At 40.6% G+C, this 21,200-nt stretch overlaps 1 protein-coding gene across 9 annotated transcripts in view; it reads left to right on the forward strand.

Annotated features, from left to right (window-relative positions):
• The window catches only part of HIVEP2 (human immunodeficiency virus type I enhancer binding protein 2), a 138,976-nt gene that overhangs the window by 111,901 nt on the left and 5,875 nt on the right, over positions 1–21,200 (forward strand). For 8 of the 9 annotated variants that reach the window (XM_027689544.1, XM_027689533.1, XM_027689554.1 and 5 more), the window contains 6 exons: positions 2,279–2,323; positions 3,578–9,203; positions 9,950–10,104; positions 14,827–15,002; positions 17,581–17,682; positions 18,217–19,127. In XM_027689544.1, the coding sequence (XP_027545345.1) occupies positions 3,789–9,203; positions 9,950–10,104; positions 14,827–15,002; positions 17,581–17,682; positions 18,217–19,127 (6,759 nt within the window). In that variant the 5' untranslated portion in view covers positions 2,279–2,323; positions 3,578–3,788. The remainder of the gene's footprint in view (positions 1–2,278; positions 2,324–3,577; positions 9,204–9,949; positions 10,105–14,826; positions 15,003–17,580; positions 17,683–18,216; positions 19,128–21,200) is intronic. The other variant, XM_027689599.1, reaches the window with a different exon arrangement.

The raw sequence follows: 21,200 nt of genomic DNA on the forward strand, positions 1-21,200 counted from the left end.
AACAGACAGAGTGCAAACTAGCTTTGCAGTGTGTTACATTTCTCCTGTTAGTCCAGTCTCCCAATAAGGGAGGGGAAAAAGGATGAGAGAAATATTAAAGCCATCTTTGACACAGGATGGATGGCAGCTCAAACCAAACTAGAAATTATTATGCTTGTTCTGGAAAGGGATTTATTTTCCCCAGGGGAGCAACTCTGACCAAACTTGAGCCATCAATAATCTCTGTAATTAGTCTATACCTGTTTCATACTGTAGATTGAAAAATTATTTAGAATGTTCTGAAAATAACAGGACTGCGGAATGGCTTGAACTCTGTAACAGAGGTCTTAGTCCAGGACAGAAAATGTTTGGATGTGTATTAGAATAATCTTTTGCTCAAATAAAACCAGTGCTGTCACATTTCTGGGACTGTCAGATTTCTTCTCTAAAGGTGCTCTCAGTAAAAGGAGTATGGAAAAGAAAGGATACTCCCATCTAGAAATTTCTTCTTCACCATTTGCAAAATTGCCTAACAAGGACAAAAGTACTTTTCTTTGAAGATGGCTAATAACTTTATGCTCTCTCAGTGAGGACCATTTGCTTTTGTCCTTGTTTCTGCTTCTCAGGCCACACATTTTCCTTTACATCTGTGCTCATATATTGGCATCATTACTGACCTGCGATTCAATGTAGCTCAGCTGCTGAAAGTGGTTTGCCACTTACCTGTCATTTCCTCATAAGACGATGCAGAGCTGCTCTGTAGTAACCACTTCTGATATATTGTAAATCACACACAAGGATTTGTTTTTCCTTTCGTAGCAACACTTTTTTGAAGAAGAAGAAGATTAGGAAAATTTTTTAAAATATATCTATCCTTAGATTGCATTTTTTCTTTTTTATTTTAGAGAATTGGACAAGAGAGTTGTTTAAAAAGCCATTAGCAAATCAAAGCTGAATGACATTGTGACTAAAATACTCTGGTTTGTACTTGGTGGCTTGCTGTTCTTTTGGACTACAGGGCATTTCTATATGGTTAAAATTTAAAAATATGTTATCCATATTTAACTAAACATACAGTCCTTCAGCTATTGCTGGCCTAACTACTGATGTTTCTTGTACTACTATATAAAAAGTTCATAACAGGTGGCACGGTAGTGATTATATTTGTGTCAAGTCATGAGACTTTGCTAATGTCCCTTTGTTCTTGGAAAATGTTATTAATTGCAAAGAATTAAAAATTGCTTTTCAATTTTTAATGTTTTTTTCTTTATAGACTTTTTTATCATTTGTTGGTGCCATTCAATGGAGTATGAGTGCTCTGGCTTTTTTCTGGCAGTTTCTAATTGAGAATTATTATACTGGTCTATATCCCATACTCTGAAGCTAATGTTCCAACTGTTTCTAAAGATCTGTTCTTTAGAGATGCTCTGGCTTTGGTTTAAATAAAAACCATAAAGAAATGTTGTCATTGTTGCTTTTGTTATCACAATTGAACAAACATCCTTTCTGATGAAACAAAAGCCAAAATCTGTTTTCAAGGAAAGATTTGTTGAAAACTGGAAGGAAGAGTCCGCATTTGATGGGAGAAATGTTTTTAAGACAATGAGATGATGTTCTTGAGGCAATGAGATGATGAACAGGCTCCCTGTTCTCCGTGCCAGTCTTTTCAACAATAGTGAGAATAGCCTGCAGTATGGTGACAATCAGACAGGTAGCAAATCATGGCAGTCACGGAAATCTTTAACCATGTATTTGGTCTGTAGGTTTCTTCTTTAAGAGGGCAGCCACATATTGTTTAGCAGTATCACACTGGTATTAACTAATTTGGACACCTACTCCTGTTTCACTACATTTTCTTGTCCCTGGGTGGTGACACCCTGACCAGGAGTTTGTTCTGGTCCCTGAAGCATTTAATGAAAGGGCTGGAGTCTAAAAGTATTAGCTGGAGAAAGACATTAAAAGGGGATTTTCCTAGGGGATTCAGGGATAATCTGGGTTTAACAAAGGCATAGGAATGAAGAGGTACATTGGCGGCTCTCTTTTTACTGATTTGGGAAGGTGAGACTTCATTAGTTTAGACTTACAGTTATTCATCTGCACACTAGAAACCTAAGTCCTTTAAAAATATTCATGCTCATATTTTTCAAATGTAGTTGCTCAGACTGCTAAGACACAACATGAAATTTTCTAGTGGATGGATAAATGAAATGTTCAGACCTCTACTGTAAAGAATAAAAAACTTTCTTCATAATCTATACCTAATATCAAGAATTTCTTATGACTGTATCTTTTTTTACAGGAAATTTGAAGATAGTCATGCCTATTAGATGTCTAGAAGATGCAGGTAAATGCTTTATGCTGAAAAAAAAATCATACATGCCTATTAACTGTGTGTTTTCCTGCACCTTGCTGTTGTTTCTTCAAGCCAAATTCAGTTTCTCCACTGTAGGAATGAAAAATATTCCAGTATCTCTAATACTGATCTTCTACCCTTTTCCTTACTGTTGTTAAATCATTACTGTCTTTATAATTCTCACTATTTCATTGAGAAAATATCCTGTGTTTGGATAATACAGAAGCAGAAAGCCTAGATTGTCCTTCAAATTCAAATGCTGTACTTTTCTATGAAAATCGTACCTCTGAACTTTTTTATAATAGAACTGTGGAAATCTACTGCCTTTAAGCATTGAAAACACATGTATAGCTGGATGGAATTGTTTCAACAGTGAAATCTAAAATGCTAAAGTCACATAAACACAGTCATAGTTCATTTCTGAAATACATCCTTTACATCTAGCAAGACTTTCTCACTAAAATTTAATATAGTGATTGGAAGATGGAGATGGGGAAAGGTACCAGTGGTTTGAATGCTTCTTTGATGTCTCTCTTTTGACTGTTTAAAAGTAGTCTGAAAAGGGGAACAACCCCTTCTTGTAAAACCAATTAGATGATCTAAGGTAAGAAGTACCTCACTTGAGCCATCTTAAAATTTGGTATATAGTCCAAGAAGTTTCTGCCTAGCTGACAGAAACAAGCATCTCCACAGTGGAAGGCCATGTGCATAGACAGCTTCTTTGTCGGAAGCACCTATCACAATATGGAAAGATTTCTCCTCTGATCACTCTCCTTTGACTTTAGAGAAAGGCCAGGTGACTAAAGTGCATGTCTGAACTGTAGATGAGTAATACTAGATAAGGTAATTCCCACCCACAGTGTTAGGATTCTGTTTTCAGCAGTGATTTGCTGAAAGAGCTTTGAAAGTATATGGTGGACTTTCTGAGATCAAGCCTTTAAACTGTCCCCAGAAAGCCTTCCAAAGCTACTGTTTAATTTGGAAAGTGTAGGTCTCTATTTTCTGTTCCTAGGGCTGTTATTGAGTAGTGATTACGCTTGTGTGTAGTCTCCAGAGCCAGTCTTTACTGTGTCTGCTCACAGTTTTGTGAGGAGTTTTGTGAAATGTAGTTACCTTTGCTTAAGTCCCTCAGTACTTTCCATGTAAGGCTCAATAAAAGTGCAACTGACTCCACCGATGTTGTTTAGTTTGACTGTATTAATTGGTGTGTGGGTTTTCTTTTTTTTTCTTTATTTTTCTGTGCAGATAGCTGTGTCACCATAGAAGAGATGAAGAGAACTTTGCTCTAGGAGATCACAAATATCTTTGGGTCATTCTGCATCTCAGTATTTAATAACAATGGAAAATGTCCAAATGCTATAACAAGTCTTTGCAAATGTATAATAAACTGTTTAGAAAAGTTCATGCCATGAACTGAACTGTATAATACTCACATTAGTGTACAGACACAAATCTAATGCCTATAGACTACTGCGTGGAAAGTTCCAAAGAGAAAGAAAAGTCTGTGAACTTGCAGCAGCCCTGGAAAAATGGGAGCAACAAAACTTTAAAAAGCACAGCTTTAGACACACTCCATGTGTCTGCACAGCTTTCAAGTGAATTAGCACTTAAGACCTTGTGTAATAAGATGGACTCTGGGGACACAGCTATAGGACAAAAAGCTACCTCAAGGTCTGGAGAAACTGCTACAATACCAAGCAGATGGAGGCAAGAACATACAGCTGTTATTAAGATGAGCACTTTTGGCAATCAAGAAGTACAGAGGCAACCACAAGTAGATCACGAGCAAATAGGAAACACGGCATCAGCACAACTTTTTAGTTCTGGGAAACTGGTATCATCAAATGAAGCTGCACAGCAAGTCACAGAAAAGCAATATCCACAGCATCGTCCAAGTCCTTATTCATGTCAACATTCACTTTCTTTCCCACAGCATTCATTGCCACAAGGCTTCTTGCACAACATAAAGCCACATCAAAGCTTGGAAGGCCCTCCGTGGCAGTTTCCTAGCCACTTGCAATCAGTTGCCTCAGAGGACTTGTTTCCTTTTCATATGCATAGCCATAGCGGAGGTTTCTCCAGGAAGAAGATTTCGAGTTTGAACCCTGCATACAGCCAATATTCACAGAAATCTTTAGAACAATCAGAAGATGCTCACAAAAAGGAGCACAAACCCAAAAAGCCTGGCAAATACATTTGTCCTTACTGTAATCGGGCCTGTGCCAAACCTAGTGTACTTAAAAAGCATATTAGGTCTCATACTGGTGAGCGACCATACCCTTGTGTTCCTTGTGGTTTCTCCTTCAAGACGAAAAGCAACCTTTACAAACACAGGAAGTCACATGCCCATGCAATTAAGGCGGGATTGGTACCTTTCACAGAGTCAGCAGTCTCTAAATTGGACTTCGATGCCAGTTACATCGATGTGGAAGCTGAAATACATTCAGATGGTGAGCAGAGCACAGACACTGATGAGGAGACCTCACTCCTAGTGGAAGGGTCTGACAAACTGAGCCCTGTCTCGCAGCTCCCCTTGGACATTGCTAGCAGGAGTGGTTTTCACTCCTCCATGGAAGAGTCCTTGGTGGGGCCAATGAAAGTGCCCATTTTGATTATCCCTAAAAGTGGGATTCAGTTACCCAGTGAGAGTTCTCCATATATTGGCTCTGATATGTTGCAAACCCCATCCTTAAGTACCAAGTCTGATGACTCTCATACAGTTAAACAGCGACTTGCACTAAGATTGTCAGAGAAAAAAGGACAAGATTCTGAGCAGTCACTAAACCTTCTGAGCCCACACAGTAAAGGAAGCACTGACTCTGGTTATTTTTCCCGCTCAGAAAGTGCTGAGCAGCAAATTAGCCCACCAAATACTAATGCAAAGTCTTATGAAGAGATAATTTTTGGGAAGTTCTATAGGATTAATCAAAGGACAGCACTAACTGTAGCCACAACAAATCAGGAACACACTTTAATGGGTAGAAAGGGCAAAACAGATCCATCACCTCTTCTAAATAACAGATTAGATATCAAGATGCTTGAGGAACATATTTCTCAGCTGACTCCAAATAAAGATGAACTTGTTGAGTCTAGTAATTTGAGCACTATTAAATCTGCACGGGTTTATCCAGGCAGCAATACAGAATGTAGACAATCCCAGATCACCGCATCATCTATCAAAAGTGAAACCAACTTGTACCAAGTCAGTCAGCAGGGTGATATGCCTGTCCTTCTAGAGCCCCCAGTAGATTCCTCTCCTCTTATTAGAAGTAACTCCATGCCAACCTCTTCTGCAAACAGCCTAAGTATTCCTCCATCTCTGAGAGGAAGCCATTCATTTGATGAGAAGATGACTGGCTCTGATGATGTATTTTACCCTGGGACGGTGGGAATATCCCACCAAAGAATGTTGAGAAGACAGGCTGCCTTTGAATTGCCGTCTGTACAGGAGGGGCACTCAGATTCAGACTATCATGGAAGACCAGGGAAAAATATCATTATTGCTTCCATCAGACAGACAGCAGGTGACAAAGGACCATCCTTAAAAGAGAAGAAAGGAGACAAGGCCTTTTATGATTATGATGCCAGTGGAAAGCACTACAGAAAATGGGAAGAATTTGAAGCTCAGAAGCAGAACTACAGGGACTCACCATCCTTAGGTGGGATGAACAAGGGGGGAGAGTTTTTTGTTGATCCACTTGGGCAGTCTCAGTCAGTGCCATCCATGCTTGGAACAACTTTTGAAAACAGAAAGCGTAGGAAAGAGGAGAGTGTTGGAGATGAGGAAGATAGTCCCATGCTTTGCAGCAGTACAACTGGCACCACTGGGGGAATTCAACCTCTGGACTTTGATCCCAAATCCCAAATTCAGGAAGTACCAAGAAGCGGATTTGCCCTTCAAGGCCTGGACAATGCACCCCATTGCCATGTGGAGCGTTTTGAAATCTGCAGGCCTTACTTGCAGTCTGGAAGCCCAGCAGCTTCTTTGGAAGACTCATCCTTAACTGCAGAGCAAGAAAAGACTGCAGAATCATTGGTTAGAAAGCCCCCTGGAAATGTCATCTCTGTCATTCAGCATACAAATTCATTGAGTAGGCCAAACTCATTTGAAAGGTCTGAATCTACAGAACATATTGCATGCCAGCAGGAAAAGATCCATTCACCATCTGAAACATGTGAGAGCGAGATTTGTGAGTCCCCAATGAGCCCAGACCGAGCTCCACAAATGGAAAGTGCTGACACCGGTAAGCCATCTCCATCCCAGCAGCCTCAGCCGTGTCATATGCAGCCCAGGTTGGTTCGCCAGCACAACATACAGGTACCTGAAATTCGTGTCACAGAGGAGCCAGATAAGCCTGAAAAAGATAAAGAAGTGCAGAGTAAAGACCAGGAGAGACCCACTGAAGAATTTCAATGGCCCCAGAGAAGTGAAACCCTTTCTCAACTTCCAGCTGAAAAGCTACCACCCAAAAAGAAGCGTTTACGACTTGCTGACATGGAGCACTCCTCTGGAGAATCCAGCTTTGAGTCCACAGGTACAAGCCTCTCTCGCAGCCCTAGCCAAGAAAGTAATTTGTCCCACAGTTCGAGTTTTTCAATATCCTTTGAAAGAGAAGAGAATATGAAGTTCATCACACCTCCTAAACAAGATGAATTTGGAAAACAGTCTGAGTTTTTAACAGTTCCAGCTGGTGCTTACTCACTTTCCGTCCCTGGGCATCACCATCAGAGGGAAATGAGACGCTGCTCATCTGAACAGATGCCCTGCCCTCATGCTGCTGAAATCCCAGAGATCCGAAGTAAATCCTTTGATTATGGGAACCTGTCTCATGCCTCTTCAGCTGGGACACCTACTTTGGCACTGTCTCCATCCCGAGAAAGGAAGAAATGCTTCTTGGTTCGCCAGGCTTCCTTCAGTGGTTTTCCAGAGATTTCTCAGACTGATCAGAGCACAGAACAAAGTATAAAGCAGGAACAGATGGAACACTCACAGGCTGGTCTTCGCTCCTCCCAGCTTGCCTGGCATCACTCCTCTTCCTCTGTACTTCAGCCTATTCAGGTAGATGACTCTGGAAAACAGGCCATTGGCTCTTGTGCTCAGCTTAGTAATAGCTCATCCCACCTTGCTCAACAACAGGCTCTTGTTGCAAACAGCCCGGAAATGTTAAGGACTCCCTTAATCCAACAAGCACCTTATATTCCTAACAAACATCCATCAGAGCAGCAGCAGCTATTTGCACATCAGGAAAAAGTCCCGTTTTCCCCTATTCATAGCACCTTATTTCAGTTCCCCTATCCAACTGTCTGCATGGTTCACCTACCACCATCTCAGCAGCCTCTCTTGTGGCAGTCATGCACAGAACCTCTGAACTTCCAGCATCAATTTGTACAACAGCTGCAGAAATCTTATGTCAAACAGCCTTTCCAAACAGACGTTCACCCAAGTTATCACCTGGAACATGCACCAGAGCTTATAGGAAAGAAAGCAGCTGATTATATGCACGCTAAAGAGCAAGCATACCAGCATTACTCAGGAACATCTGGGCAGTATTCAAAAAATACTCTTGCTAAGTACCAGTCAGACCATAGCATTAAACCAGCAGATACCTCCTCTGAGCAGCATCTTCAGACAGATTTTGACTCCCCAAGTGATGGATCTGTACAGTCTTTGCCAGGAACAGTTGTTCCTGTCAGGATTCAAACCCATGTGCCATCTTACGGCAGTGTCATGTACACAAGCATTTCCCAGATCCTTGGACAGAACAACAGTCCTGCAATTGTAATTTGTAAAGTTGATGAGACAGTTTCTCAAAGAACATTGGTAACTAATGCAACCATGCAAGGAATTGGATTTAACATAGCTCAGATGTTGGGTCAGCATGGAGGACTAGAAAAATATCCTTTGTGGAAAATGCCACAGACGCTACCCCTTGGACTGGAGCCACCGATTCCCTTGTGTTTGCCTTCGAGTTCTGACGTGGCTTCTACCTTGGGAGGAAGCAAACGAATGCTTTCACCTGCCAGCAGCTTGGAGCTCTTCATGGAGACCAAGCAGCAGAAACGAGTCAAAGAAGAAAAAATGTATGGGCAGATAGTTGAGGAACTAAGCGCAGTTGAGTTAACTAACTCAGATATAAAGAAAGATTTTCCAAGAATGCAGAAGCCTCAACTAGTAAGGCAGAGCTGTGCTACCGAGCCAAAAGAAAGTCTGCCATCCATGTCATCCTCTTCTTCACTGTCATCCTCATCCTCTCAAGATCTCCCACCTGTCAGCATGCCAGAAGCTGATGCTTTCCCACTGAGCAGAGAGAAACTTTCCAGTTTTGATTCCACATCACCGGCACAGAAGTCCAGTGTCCCATCTGAAGGGAGAGACTCACCAGAAGAACTGGACGTGGATGAAACAGCCTCAGATATGAGCATGAGTCCACAGAGGTCTTCATTGCCACCAGGAGAAATTCAGGCAGAAGACCAGCTGAAACATCAAAAATTGCCTCTTGGGATGTTAGTCCAGATGTCATCTAATGCTGTTGGGAAAGTCACAGCCTCAACCATTCTCCTGACAGACGTAGCAGATTTCCAGCAGATCCTTCAGTTCCCAAGTCTGCGTACTACTACTACTGTGAGCTGGTGTTTCTTAAACTATACAAAACCAAATTACACTCAACAACCAACCCTCAAAGCTTCTGTTTATGCTTCGTGGTGTATAAGTTCATGTAACCCAAACCCATCTGGGTTAAGTACAAAGACCACTTTAGCACTTTTAAGGTCCAAACAAAAAAACACCACGGAAATCTACACTCTGGCTGCTATGCATAGACCTGGAGCTGGTAAACTGACATCATCAAGTGCATGGAAGCAGTTTGCTCAGGTAAATAAGAAATTTAATAAAATTAAATTCATATATCTTTATAGGAGAAATTTCTAATAAACTATAAAATGTAAGTTAATGTGGGTTTGGGTTTTTTTTAAATATTCACCATTGGGAAATCATCCATGACAAGTTTTGAGCCTCAGTTTATCCTTCTGCAAGCTCTGCTACTTCTGCTATCTCTGTCTCTGTCTCCATTTTCAAAATAAGGTGTAAGAAGTGAGGCTTTTAAAGCCCTCCCTTCATATGTGCCAGAGCCTGATACATTATCTCCTTTTATTTTGCCCTTTGTTTTTGCCATGTCCTGATTCAAACAGTATCAGATGCAAACATCCATGTGCATTTGTAAGTAAAGATTAAGTTAAAATTGAGTAAGGATTTTTAGATCCCTTTAATGTCTTTTACATGTCAGCTCTTACTCATGGATTAAGCGTTAGATGATGGTGCCAGGGAAAATTCTGTAATGGCAATACCTTCTGAGGCTTTTCCATCTCTCTTTTCCATGATTTTTTTTTTCTAAGGAAAGATATAGTATTGTCTTTTCTGTCAAGACTCTCATAAAAATTTGTCCATGTTGCCTCCTCACTTATTCTCTGTCAAATTAAATGGGACAGATTAGTTCATCATATAGAGTTGCACCAAAATGAGAGTTTGGCTTTGACATGGAATGTTAAAAGTATTTGAAATGAAGTGTGCATTTATTGTGTGCTCCAGCAGTAACACCCTTCCTTGACTTTGTTCTACAGATGAAACACGAGCCATTCTTCTTGTTTGGCAGCAAGCTTGAAAAGAAAGTAGTGGGGAATATTATAAAAGAAAGAGTAAAAGGAGACATTCATGGAGATAAAGACATTGCATCCAAACAAACTGAGCCGATACGAATTAAAATCTTTGAAGGAGGGTAAGAAAATATAACTGGAAATGTCAAGCTCAGACTGTCATTTTAAAGACATTTGAAAGTGAATATGAATGAATTAGGATGTGAACAGTGTCCTGTATTCTTGCCATGTCTTGTAGCTCCTAAGCCTCTCCTTTTTTTGTGTATTTGTCAGTCTTAAAACAAACTGCAGGATACCTGTATACTTACTTTAGGCTCAACTTTACTACTAGGACAATTCTGTTTTCCATCTGTGTGAGAGCACTCACTCAAAATTGTTGCTTTAATTCCTTAGGTCATAGGGAAATTGATAAACTATTAACATTTTGATATTTTCTATACCCTGTCTTTGTATTTAAAGACCTTCAGGAGGATGTCTTTCCATTTTTAGATGCTGTATACTTCCAGTCGCTTGAATGGATTGACTATGCATGCTTAGTCTTATTCTTGTAATACTTCATTATTTACTGAGGTTGGATTTTGGAGATAAAATGCAAGATGCCAATGAAATCTATGGTATCTAAGCCTAATTCGTATATGGCTGATAAAATAATGTTTAATTCTACTGTGGCAATCTATCACTCAAGTGATAATAGAAACAAAGAGGGGAAAAGGAGACTTGAAACCCCATTAACATTGTTTTGAGGCTTATGAAACTTGTTATGAAAAGAAAATGAGATAGATACTTGTCTCTGCAGTATGCTCTAAAATATTGTTTAGTTTCTTTTACAGAATTCTGACACAATGCAGTTAATTTGCCAGTTTTTAGTGGAGAATAGTCAGGTGGCTGAACAAAGTGTGTTTTTCAGTCTTACCAAACTCAGATGGTCTCACAGCACTGTTTTATTGGGGTAAATAAATAGCTCAAAAAGGAGGTGTGAGAAATTCGTACATCCATTTCCTTCTCCTGTCAGTTTGTACCCTTTAAAATTTCAGTTGTCCTTCATTGACATGTTTTTCACTAAGGTTGAATAGTCTCCATGAAATTAACGTTGACACTTCTCTATAGTCGGCAACACTGAAGGAGTATAGCCTACATCTTGCTCGAAAGACTGAAAAGGCTATTTTGGAGATTTTTATAGGTATGCTGGCCCAAACACCCTGATCCTGACTGTTCTCTGTAGCTGTACCTTGTCATACCCAAGCCAGTAGACTGGCTTTAAAAGAGTGACCCAAATTCAGCAGTGAGCCTAAGTTTATGAAAAATTTAAAGAGCTGTTGTTTCAACTCACACCCACTTTGAAGTATAAAATTTGCCTGCTTCCTGTTATGTATCATTTCTGAATTTGGATGACCCTGCTGAAGACAGTCTGCACTGATGTAAGCTGTGTGATGAGAGGTCAGAAGAGTAAAAATGTGTTAAGAAAAGCAACTTAAAGGAGGATTCAGATCAGTGTGAACTGCAGGAGATCACTCCATAAAAAACCTCTACTGTTTAATACCTTCTTTAAGAAATTTTGCATTTTACTTACACCACCTTAAGTTTTCCTGTACACCAGTAAGATTTATGAAACTGTTTTTGTAAAGCATATAATTCACACTTCACCTAGAAATATCTCCTAGTAATATTTGACTATGTTTAGATATTGTTTGAGTAAAACAAAACTTAAGAAACCTTGATGTGCACATTAATTTTTGGAGAGTGGGGAGAACAAAAGTCTGTGCAATAGATTGGGGCTTCGTCATAGAAACATATAACCTGCAAAACTACAGCAAATGAGGTGTTGCAGTGTCAATAGGTCCACTCTTTTTTTATGCATCATCATTTTATGGTACCTTTTACATGAATTATTTGTGGAAGAATAGATTCATTCTTTTCATTAGTTTGGCTATTTTTTAAGTGGATATAATATAACTTAGTATTACCATATCTTCCATTGTTTTCGGTCCTGGTTATTGAATTTGTTCTTCTCTTCAGGTTGTTGTTTATGACTTCTGAAAGCTAGTTTTTTACATGAGTGGGTTTCCATTCTTGCTTGCTTTTTTCTGTTGGTAGAGCTATTCTGTTCTTCTCTTGTCAATCTCATCTTCATCTCCTCTCAGCAAGTAGTGCAAGGAACTATGTAACAAATGTCAGTCATCTTCATTTCACATTTTCTCTCCTGTACAGATAAATGTGCCTGGTGATATCTTGTTTCATTTTGATTTTCAGTTGTCATGGGGAGTGGGTTTTCTTAGGCTTTGTCATTGCTTTTGGTTCATAGGTGCAAAGAATCCATAGCTGAGAAAGATCTGTTATTGTCAGGGTCTGGGTTGTGGGAAAACCTGTCCACCTGGCAGTGAAGTGCAGCTGTGCAGCTGCTTTGTGCCGGGTGGTGGAGCGCTTGTATGGCAACTGGGGAAAAAGCAAATAGATGGGGCTGGAGATGAGTGAGAAGCTGAAGGAGCAGAATCAATGCAGTTGAGACAAAAAGTAGATCACAGAATTATAGAATTGTTACGGTTGGAAAATACCTCTAAGATCATCCAGCCATCAGCCTAGTACCACCAGATGTCAGAGCACATCACCACCTCACTGAACTAAAGCCCATCAGGAGCATTTTGTAAGCATTGCATCAAAGGGAGTTTTGAAGGGAGAAACTAACCATCATATTATTACCTCTAGCAGGTGCCTTGATTCAGGTGAAATTATCTGAATCACAAAATCTGCTTCCCATCGTCTGTGACTGCAAAATCCCGATAGGATGTGAAGCAGTGTTCCTCAAGCAGTAATTCGAAGTTCAGTACTTGCTGTAGTACAGATAGTTACTAATGGCATGAAAAGAAAGGAGGGACAGGGCAAGCGTGCCTGCTTACCTGCCATCTAGCTTAATGACATTATCAGCTGACCGCAAGAGTTCACAGTTTGCTTATGTTTGCTCTTTTATATCTATCAGTAATAGACTCGAACTGAAAAATTCCAATAAATAACATTTTGGATAGAAATTGTGGGACTCTGAGACTTGTTAATGCTTTTTAACTCAAGAGTCCCAGTCGAATCAAACACGGGCAGCAGTGACCAAAGTCTTTACGTGAACGTCATGTAGTAGAAGGTGGGAAATTACTCAAACCTTTAAGAGAGGCACAAGTTAAATAGTAAGATCTAATATTCCTGAGGGCTAAAAGATAATCACCATAGACTCAGTCTTCTGGTCTTTTACTTTTTGGATCAGGCTTTCTTTAAATGTCAAGTTTGTATGTATCATTTCTCTTTCAGTTGTTGTTATGATGAAGCATACTTAAAGAGTCAAGGTCAGTTATGGCCAAAAACCATCTATATGAATGATGAAGGCACAGATCTTGTATTATTTTCTTTGTGCCCAATGGGATCTGACAGGTGACAGAAGCCAGTGGAATGAGGTCAAGCAGAAGAACAGCAGAGATGGAGCAACTGAAAAGCATGTTATAACACAGCATTTATCTTACCAGTATCAATCAGAAGTGATATGGTAGATTTCATCCCAGCAAAATCAAACTGTAAGGAGAGATAAAGAAGATAAAATGGCAGTATTTCAAACAATAATGGACATTTTTTCTGTCTGTGGGAGAAAACCTGGAGGTACTTGATGAAGCAGTGGATAGAGAGATGACTGGCAGTCATTGACATGTGTATATGAAGGAGAACCTGGGAAATGGGGCAGAGAAGAGCAGAATCCCGGAAATGTTATACAGAAAAACAGAGAGATGACTAAATATTAAATTACATTAGACTATGCTAGTTTTGCCCATGGTGCCAGGAACAATAAAGGAATAGGGAGAGGGCCAACTTTATTGGAAATGAGATAAAACACCCTGAATTTAGACATCTACATCTAGAAGAGGAGCTGATGTGTTTAATAGGTAACGAGAGACATGAGAACAGGAGACTGTTTTTTGTTTTTCTAAGATATTAACTTCAGTATGTATATTGCCAGTGATATAGCTGAACATATGGAAGAAGTGTTCATCTAAGAAAAGCACACTTGAAAAATGTTCCAGCTCTGTAACGCAAAAATTGCAACTTGCTTCTTGCAGAATTATCATCTCATTAACAGAATCTTTCTCACAGTCCCTTTCTTATTTAGGGTACTGACTGTCAGTACCAAAGACAGTTTGGGGGCTGTGCATCCACAGGGTGACTGAAAGTACTTTGTGCTGCTTAGGGAGAGGGCAATGGAGGACAGAGGGCAGAAAAAATATTATTTCTCAGTTCTTGCACTTTCTGTATTTGGATGGAATTCTCCCTTGAAGGAATGCCCAGCACTCTTCAAACCTCAGAACAGCCTGAGCGGATTCCCTGGACGCTTTTAGATTTCAATATTAATGATTTAGCATGATAATAAAGGCAATGTACAGCTTTACATAGATTTGCATATCTTATTTATTTTCTAACTACACAGTATGTAATCAGCAAAAATAGTATGATAAGCTTATGCCTGTGCTAAGAAAAAGTCCTTTAATAGCTTTCCGCTAAGTATCCATGTTGGAAGTTTCCCATTTTATTTCTAAAGCATCAGGTACCTGAGTGAACTCAACTTTATGTTCCTTTAGGAACACATACTGCAACCTGTTGGTCTCAGATTCTTTAAACACACTGTGTTTTTTCAGTGCATTCACTGAAAGGCCAATACTTTGTGAGTTCCAGAGTGAAAATTCAGTAGTTCTTTTATATTTCTGTGGATTTGCTTTGATGAGATATATACAGGATCAGGATCAGATGCACAGAGGTGATGTTTGTACATGTGTGAGACCTAGAGTCTGTATGATTTAAATACTCTCTTCCAACAGGTATAAATCAAATGAGGATTATGTCTATGTCAGAGGTCGTGGCCGAGGAAAGTACATTTGTGAAGAATGTGGCATTCGCTGCAAAAAGCCAAGCATGCTCAAAAAACATATCCGCACTCACACTGATGTCCGGCCTTACGTATGCAAGTTGTGCAACTTTGCCTTCAAAACTAAAGGTACTTGACCCTTTTTGCTGAACTCTGGCCACTTCTGGGTATTTTGCCATCTGGGATCCAAGCATCCATTGCAATCAAGAAGAAAATTTTCTTCACAATAGAAATATTGTGTTTGTGTGTACAGGACTGTGTGAGAGAGTTTGTTTGCTTCTGTTCAATTGATCCAGGGATTTTGTGAGACTCCGAGACTCCTTGAATAGCTTCATTAAGAGCTATAGGCTCTTGGCTGGTCCTTCTGTCTGCAGAGAAAATGTAGTAGCATAAGAACTCCCCTGAAAAATAGTACTCTGCCAACATTGTTACATAGTGCAAATTTTAATTGCAGCAACACTTAAATGCTACCAGGAGAGTACACTTCTTATGACATAATGTAGAAGCAGAGCATCAGCTGCTGAGGGAAACATGCCTTCATGGGCTTTACAGTGGGTCAGTTTCAAGTTTATAAATTATGTATGTCTCCCAGATGGGCTACTCCATCCACTGTGGCATTAATTATGAATAAAGATCTGATAGCTTCTGTTCACATGTATTTATCAGCACAGAAAAAAGCTTCCATTTGTCACCCTGAGGCCACAGATAATGATATTCTTTGGAATTCAGATTTGTGGTGCAACCATCTCCTTAAAAGAAAAAATCCTTTCCTCTGGTAGCATTTCTTTGTAGCACAGCCAAATGAGCCTTACATTCTCAGTTTCTTAGCTTCCCTTTGGCAGACAAGGGAAATAGATTCTGGTCCCAGTGCAGTGAACTTAGTTGAAGGGGGAGAAAGGAAGTTGAAGGAAATTTCTCCCAAGATCCCAGTACAGCTTCATGGCTGTTTTGAGGATTGAGCATTGTAATAGTTTCCCTGACTCCAGCACTTCTTCCTGTGCCAAAGATGGGAATAACTGATGGATGGTAGTAGACCCATCAACCTAATTTAAGATGAGTACTTTTCATGGGCATGTAGAGACAAAGACAAGGAGCTGCTTGTTTGTAGTCCCAATAGACCATCTGGTGAGCTGCTCTCATATCATTGCTTACATTTGACATTGCTAGAGGAATGGGTCTTAAGGAGGGACTTGAAGGAGTATTGTGGTTTTACAGCTGTGTTCATAGAGGACATTCCAGGAAGAGGAGATGGCGTGGAAAAAAAATGTGAAATTGCTTGCTGAGGCTGGCATTTCTGTCAAAGAAGAAACACAGAGGAGGTGGTATGCTATTGCACAAGAAGGGCATGAGTAGGAAGAGACTAAGTTAGCCTTTGAGGTACAAGATGTGTTTAACTGGTGTATTACTGCTTATGAGCAGTTGTCAGCCTCATAACTATTGTTGCTATTCTGCTGAGAGCAGTAGGGGACAGACTTTCAGAGGCACTTAGGTTTTCATTGTACACTCTGAGCATTTAGCTATCCAGAAGCATCAATGGCCAGTTAGCCTTTTCATGCAGTGCACAAGCACAGTAAGAAACTCCTACTGGCAAGGAAATTATTTGAACTAGCTGTGTCTGAATGTCAAAGAAGAAGAGCCTGGCTTGTGAGCTTCTAAGCACACCTCCACTATCCAGCAGAGTGGTGCAGTGTTCCTGCGCCCAGGTTGCATGTGCCACACACACCATCTGGAGATGCTGTTTGGGGTCCCACAAGCAGCATAAATGCATTGACAGAGGGCCTTGCTTGAGCTAAGAAGCACCATTTCTTTGTAGTGGATTGGGTTTTCTTGTGCCTTGCTTTCCCTGTTGTGCATTGCAAATGAGACTGAAGTGGATAATGGATTAGAGTGATATTCTCCAGCTTGTGCTTTATGCTCAAGATTCTTTGTCATGAAATGTATCTTGGGGCCAGTTTCAACCCAGTTTTCTTATCTGTGAAAAAACAGACCAAGACAGGCACTCCAGAAAGTCAATAGTCTAATGTTAGATTGCTCCCTCAGGGTAATGGGAGATCTGATTTCAAATCTCTGTCTGATTCAAATCCATACTTTAAATCTGGGAGCTGAACCTGAATTTCCCACATCCCAGGTGAATGCTGCAAGTACAGCTCCTCTCAGTTGAGAGATTGCAGCTAGATGGTAAAATTGCATAGAGAAGTTGGTGGGATATTTTTGCCTCAAAATGCTTCAAATACTCTGAACATTTGGAAGCTACATGTGAGGTAAATAGAAGAACCCTTATCTTGAAAGTACCACAGCGTAACTAGGAGTGTGAGCCCTGAATGGCTGCTGTGCAGTGGACTTACTTCGATGTCTGGGCAGTCTGTACGTATTGTGAACACTGAGCCCAGAAATAGATAACATCCAGAAGTTAGTTCTGCAGCTTGCTGGGGTGCCTAAATGTCACGTGGAAAATTGGAGAGCTGCCTATATACCTTTCAGGCCCTGAGTTTATTGGAATTTTTTATTTTTTTAAGATATAAGAATCCATTCTCAATAGAACAGGCTCTGAGGGCAATGGGTTGTATGAGTCAGACCTGTCTGTTGTGGTGTTTTTTAAAGCTAAAACCCGTCATCTGCAGAATGACAGAGTTAAGATACACTGAAACCTGACTTGAAGAGTGATCTTTGCTGTTGTCCATTAATTAGAATAATCTCTGATCCATAGGAAATCTGACAAAACATATGAAGTCTAAAGCACACATGAAAAAATGCCTGGAGCTTGGAGTATCAATGACATCTGTAGATGATGCTGAAACTGAAGAAGCAGGTATGTCAGAATGATTTAATTTAGTTGGAATGGCTTCTGGAGTATGCAAATGACTCATTGCACTTTAGCACAGTGCCTGGCTAATACTGGGATATTAAGAATATTTGGGGCATTTTTTTAATTAAGAAGTATCTTTTTAATAAACAGGAAGTATAAAAAATAAATCCTATTCAGTTCTCCGAGTTACATTTTTATTAAGATACATGCAGAGGAGCTAGAAATAAAAGTATGGCCTGTTGTCATCTGTCTCATACAAAGTTCCCAACCTTTCCACTTAAAATGTGAGAGATGGCAACATTTAGTGAAGTTGCAACGTAGTGTAGGATGAATTTGCTTTTATACTTCTTTCAAGGATAAGGTTTTAAGGTATTATTTTGAAAAAATATGGTTTCAGACTATGAAGAATGGCTTTGTGTAGCCATCCCAGATGAAGAGCATCCAGCAATGACAGTGGGTGGGTGGGGGATGAATGTGGCATAAGGTGTAAGAGGTGGGGTATGTGCTCACCATTTTTACTTGCTGTGGCTATTTCAGAAAACATGGAGGACATGCAACAGGAGGCAGAGAAGAGCAGCAACCTGGCAGGCCTGTCAGCAGAGCACCAGTTTTCTGATGCGGAGGAATCAGATGGCGAGGATGGCGATGACAATGATGATGATGATGAAGATGAGGATGATTTTGATGATACTCAGGGAGACTCGACACCAAAAACCAGATCAAGAAGCACCAGCCCGCAGCCCCCTCGATTCTCCTCCTTGTCCGTGAACTCGGCTGGGGCATCACAGAGGGCTTCCCCCGAGGGCTCCCTTTCAGTGGGACACTCTTCCCTCATCAGTTACTTGGTCACCTTACCTAGCATTCAGGTTACTCAGCTTGTAACACCAAGCGACTCCTGTGAAGATACACAAATGACAGAATATCAGAGGTTTTTCCAGAGTAAGAGTACAGATTCAGAGCCCGATAAAGACAGATTGGACATACCTAGCTGCATGGATGAGGATTACACACTTTGCTTAGACCCCAGTTCATCTCCAAGGGACCTCTCACCTTCCAGTCGACAATCGTCACCTGGCTATGATTCTTCACCCTACAGAGATAACTCACCAAAGAGGTATTTAATGCCAAAAGGGGATTTGTCACCCAGAAGGCATCTGTCACCCCGAAGAGATATTTCACCTATGAGGCACCTTTCCCCACGAAAGGAGGCTGTGCTGAGGAGAGAGTTATCACCAAGACGGGATGTGTCACCAAGACGTCACCTGTCACCAAGGAGACCAATGTCACCAGGGAAAGATGCATCTGTTCGAAGAGATTTGTCTCCTAGGCGAGAGAGGAGATATATGGCCTCAGTTAGAGCGGCATCTCCCCGGAGGGGCTTATACCATAATCCAGCACTGTCCATGGGTCAATATTTGCAGTCTGAATCTATTCCAGTGGGACATTCAGTAAGTATGAAAGAATATTTTCATTCCTCTCTTCAAAAACAGTGCTCTTACCAAATTTATGCATAGCATTTTAAAAATCTTTGCAGCTTTGTAGAAGAAGAAGGCTTAGACTTTGAGCCTTGGTGGAAAGTCCTGGAACAAATGCAAGAAACTTGGAATAGACAGTGACCAGGTCAGGATGCTGATTCAATTGGATGCACTAGAGTCAGACTATAGGGGGTTGAGTCTTCATTTGGTACAACCCTGAGTAGCTCCATTAACTTCAATAAAATTAGGCTGGTTTGCATTTTCTCCCTCCATATTTATGAAATGTCATTTTTTAAATGGCCCAGGAAGCTTACATGGTGTGTGAGGCTTGTTTCTCCACTGTAAAAAATCTTCTGTTTCCCAGATCAGATGGGATCAAGCCAAGATCAAGGCTTAAGGCCCTGTCTCTGAGGTTTAGTCCCCATTGTTGAGTATTGTTTAATGGAATAAAAATGCTAAGATAAATGAAACCTCTCAGAATAGCAGAGTGCCCATTGAAATCAGGATCTGTAGCTGGAATTTTAGGAATATTATTGTATGAGAGGAGCAGGCAGCTGTCTGCCCTACAGAAAGTGCCATCACAACTGGCTGTTTCAACAGGGACGCAACCGTCTGGGTGGAAATATGCAAAACTTGCACAGCTGCTGTCTGTGCTGTTCCCTTTCAGTAAATCAGTTCTCAGTAACTACCAGATTGGCACTTTTAACCAGCTCTACCATTCAAAAGCACTCCCTTCACAAATAGATTTGGTCTTTAAAGGTAAGGAATAGCCTTGCTATAAATGCATCTGCTTATTTATTTACTATGCTTCCCTCACCATGTTTGATGTTGTGGCTGCCCTCTCACTGCCTGCATCCTCAGCCTGTATGTGTGGGTTCAGCCTAGGCAAGCTGGAGAGGGGTGGCTGATTAAGTGGTCCACTGAAACCCTGCTGCACTCTCATAGGAGTGATCACTGCATAGCTGAAAGAGGATACAAATCCCACCAGCAGTTCTATTGACAAAGTGAGGAAGCTCAAGAGGATGAAGAGCCACCAGTTTAACTGTCCTGATGTCTTAGTATCAAATGGATGGGATTATATGGGATGCTACAGCTGACTTTGTGCAGGGTGCTCCAGTCCTTCATGTCCCACATAAGACACACTGGCATCCTGTAGTAGAGATTTTGGATGTGTAATGATAGTAGCAAAAGGGTACATTAACAGTCATCCTTGGTCATCTGACAGTTCTTGCTGTTACATTTTCCTTGTGTGTTATGCACACCTTCCAGCAAGGTGTTTAGCACATTGTAAGGACTTTTTTAGCACTCCTAGCTCCTTCTTTTGAAAAGTCCACCACGCCAGATGGAATTCTAAAACTTACCTTATTTTTGAGGTAGGATCAGTCATGTGGCAGTGAAAACCCAAGTCAATTATCTTACAGAAATCATCAGTAACTCAGTGGCTTGTTGAGTGTTTCGAGAGGGAAGCCCAGATCTCGGTAGAGTCACTGTGACCTTAATACAGGCATCACTGGAAGTGGAGCCCAGGCAAATTTAAATGAAAAAATGACAAGTGAGGATGATTACCCATCACAACAAACAATTGCAAGGAAGGAAAGATGGATTCCTCACCTCTTGATGCCTTTCTGGAAGATGTACTTTAGCCAAACAGTAGTTAAGTGACACAAGTTATTATACTCAATGTGTGGGAAGACAAATAACACCTGAGCTGCTATAAATGAAAGCTGTCAGAGAAGAAAAAGGAATAAAGGCTGGTTTTCACTTTCAGAGTAGTGAAATCCAGCAAATCAGAATATCATTAGCAGCTGCATCAGTGATGCACATGCCAGCTTACAATCCTCACAATATTTTTAAGAGCTGCATTGGGTTCCCAGTCCTTGCAGGAATAAGAATTGTTATGTGCTTCTGCTGCCTGCAGTTCCCAGAAGAGGCCAGTTTTATTTCTTCTCCGCTGAAGTTGATGTATTTGCTCTAGTCTCTTTGGCCAGTGCTGGTCTAGTTCCCCTTTACGTTGCTTCGTGTCGAATGTCCATGCACTTTGGTGGT

Source organism: Neopelma chrysocephalum, unplaced genomic scaffold, assembly GCF_003984885.1.
Source record: "Neopelma chrysocephalum unplaced genomic scaffold, ASM398488v2 Primary Assembly neopelma1_23, whole genome shotgun sequence".
Lineage (NCBI taxonomy): Eukaryota > Metazoa > Chordata > Aves > Passeriformes > Pipridae > Neopelma > Neopelma chrysocephalum.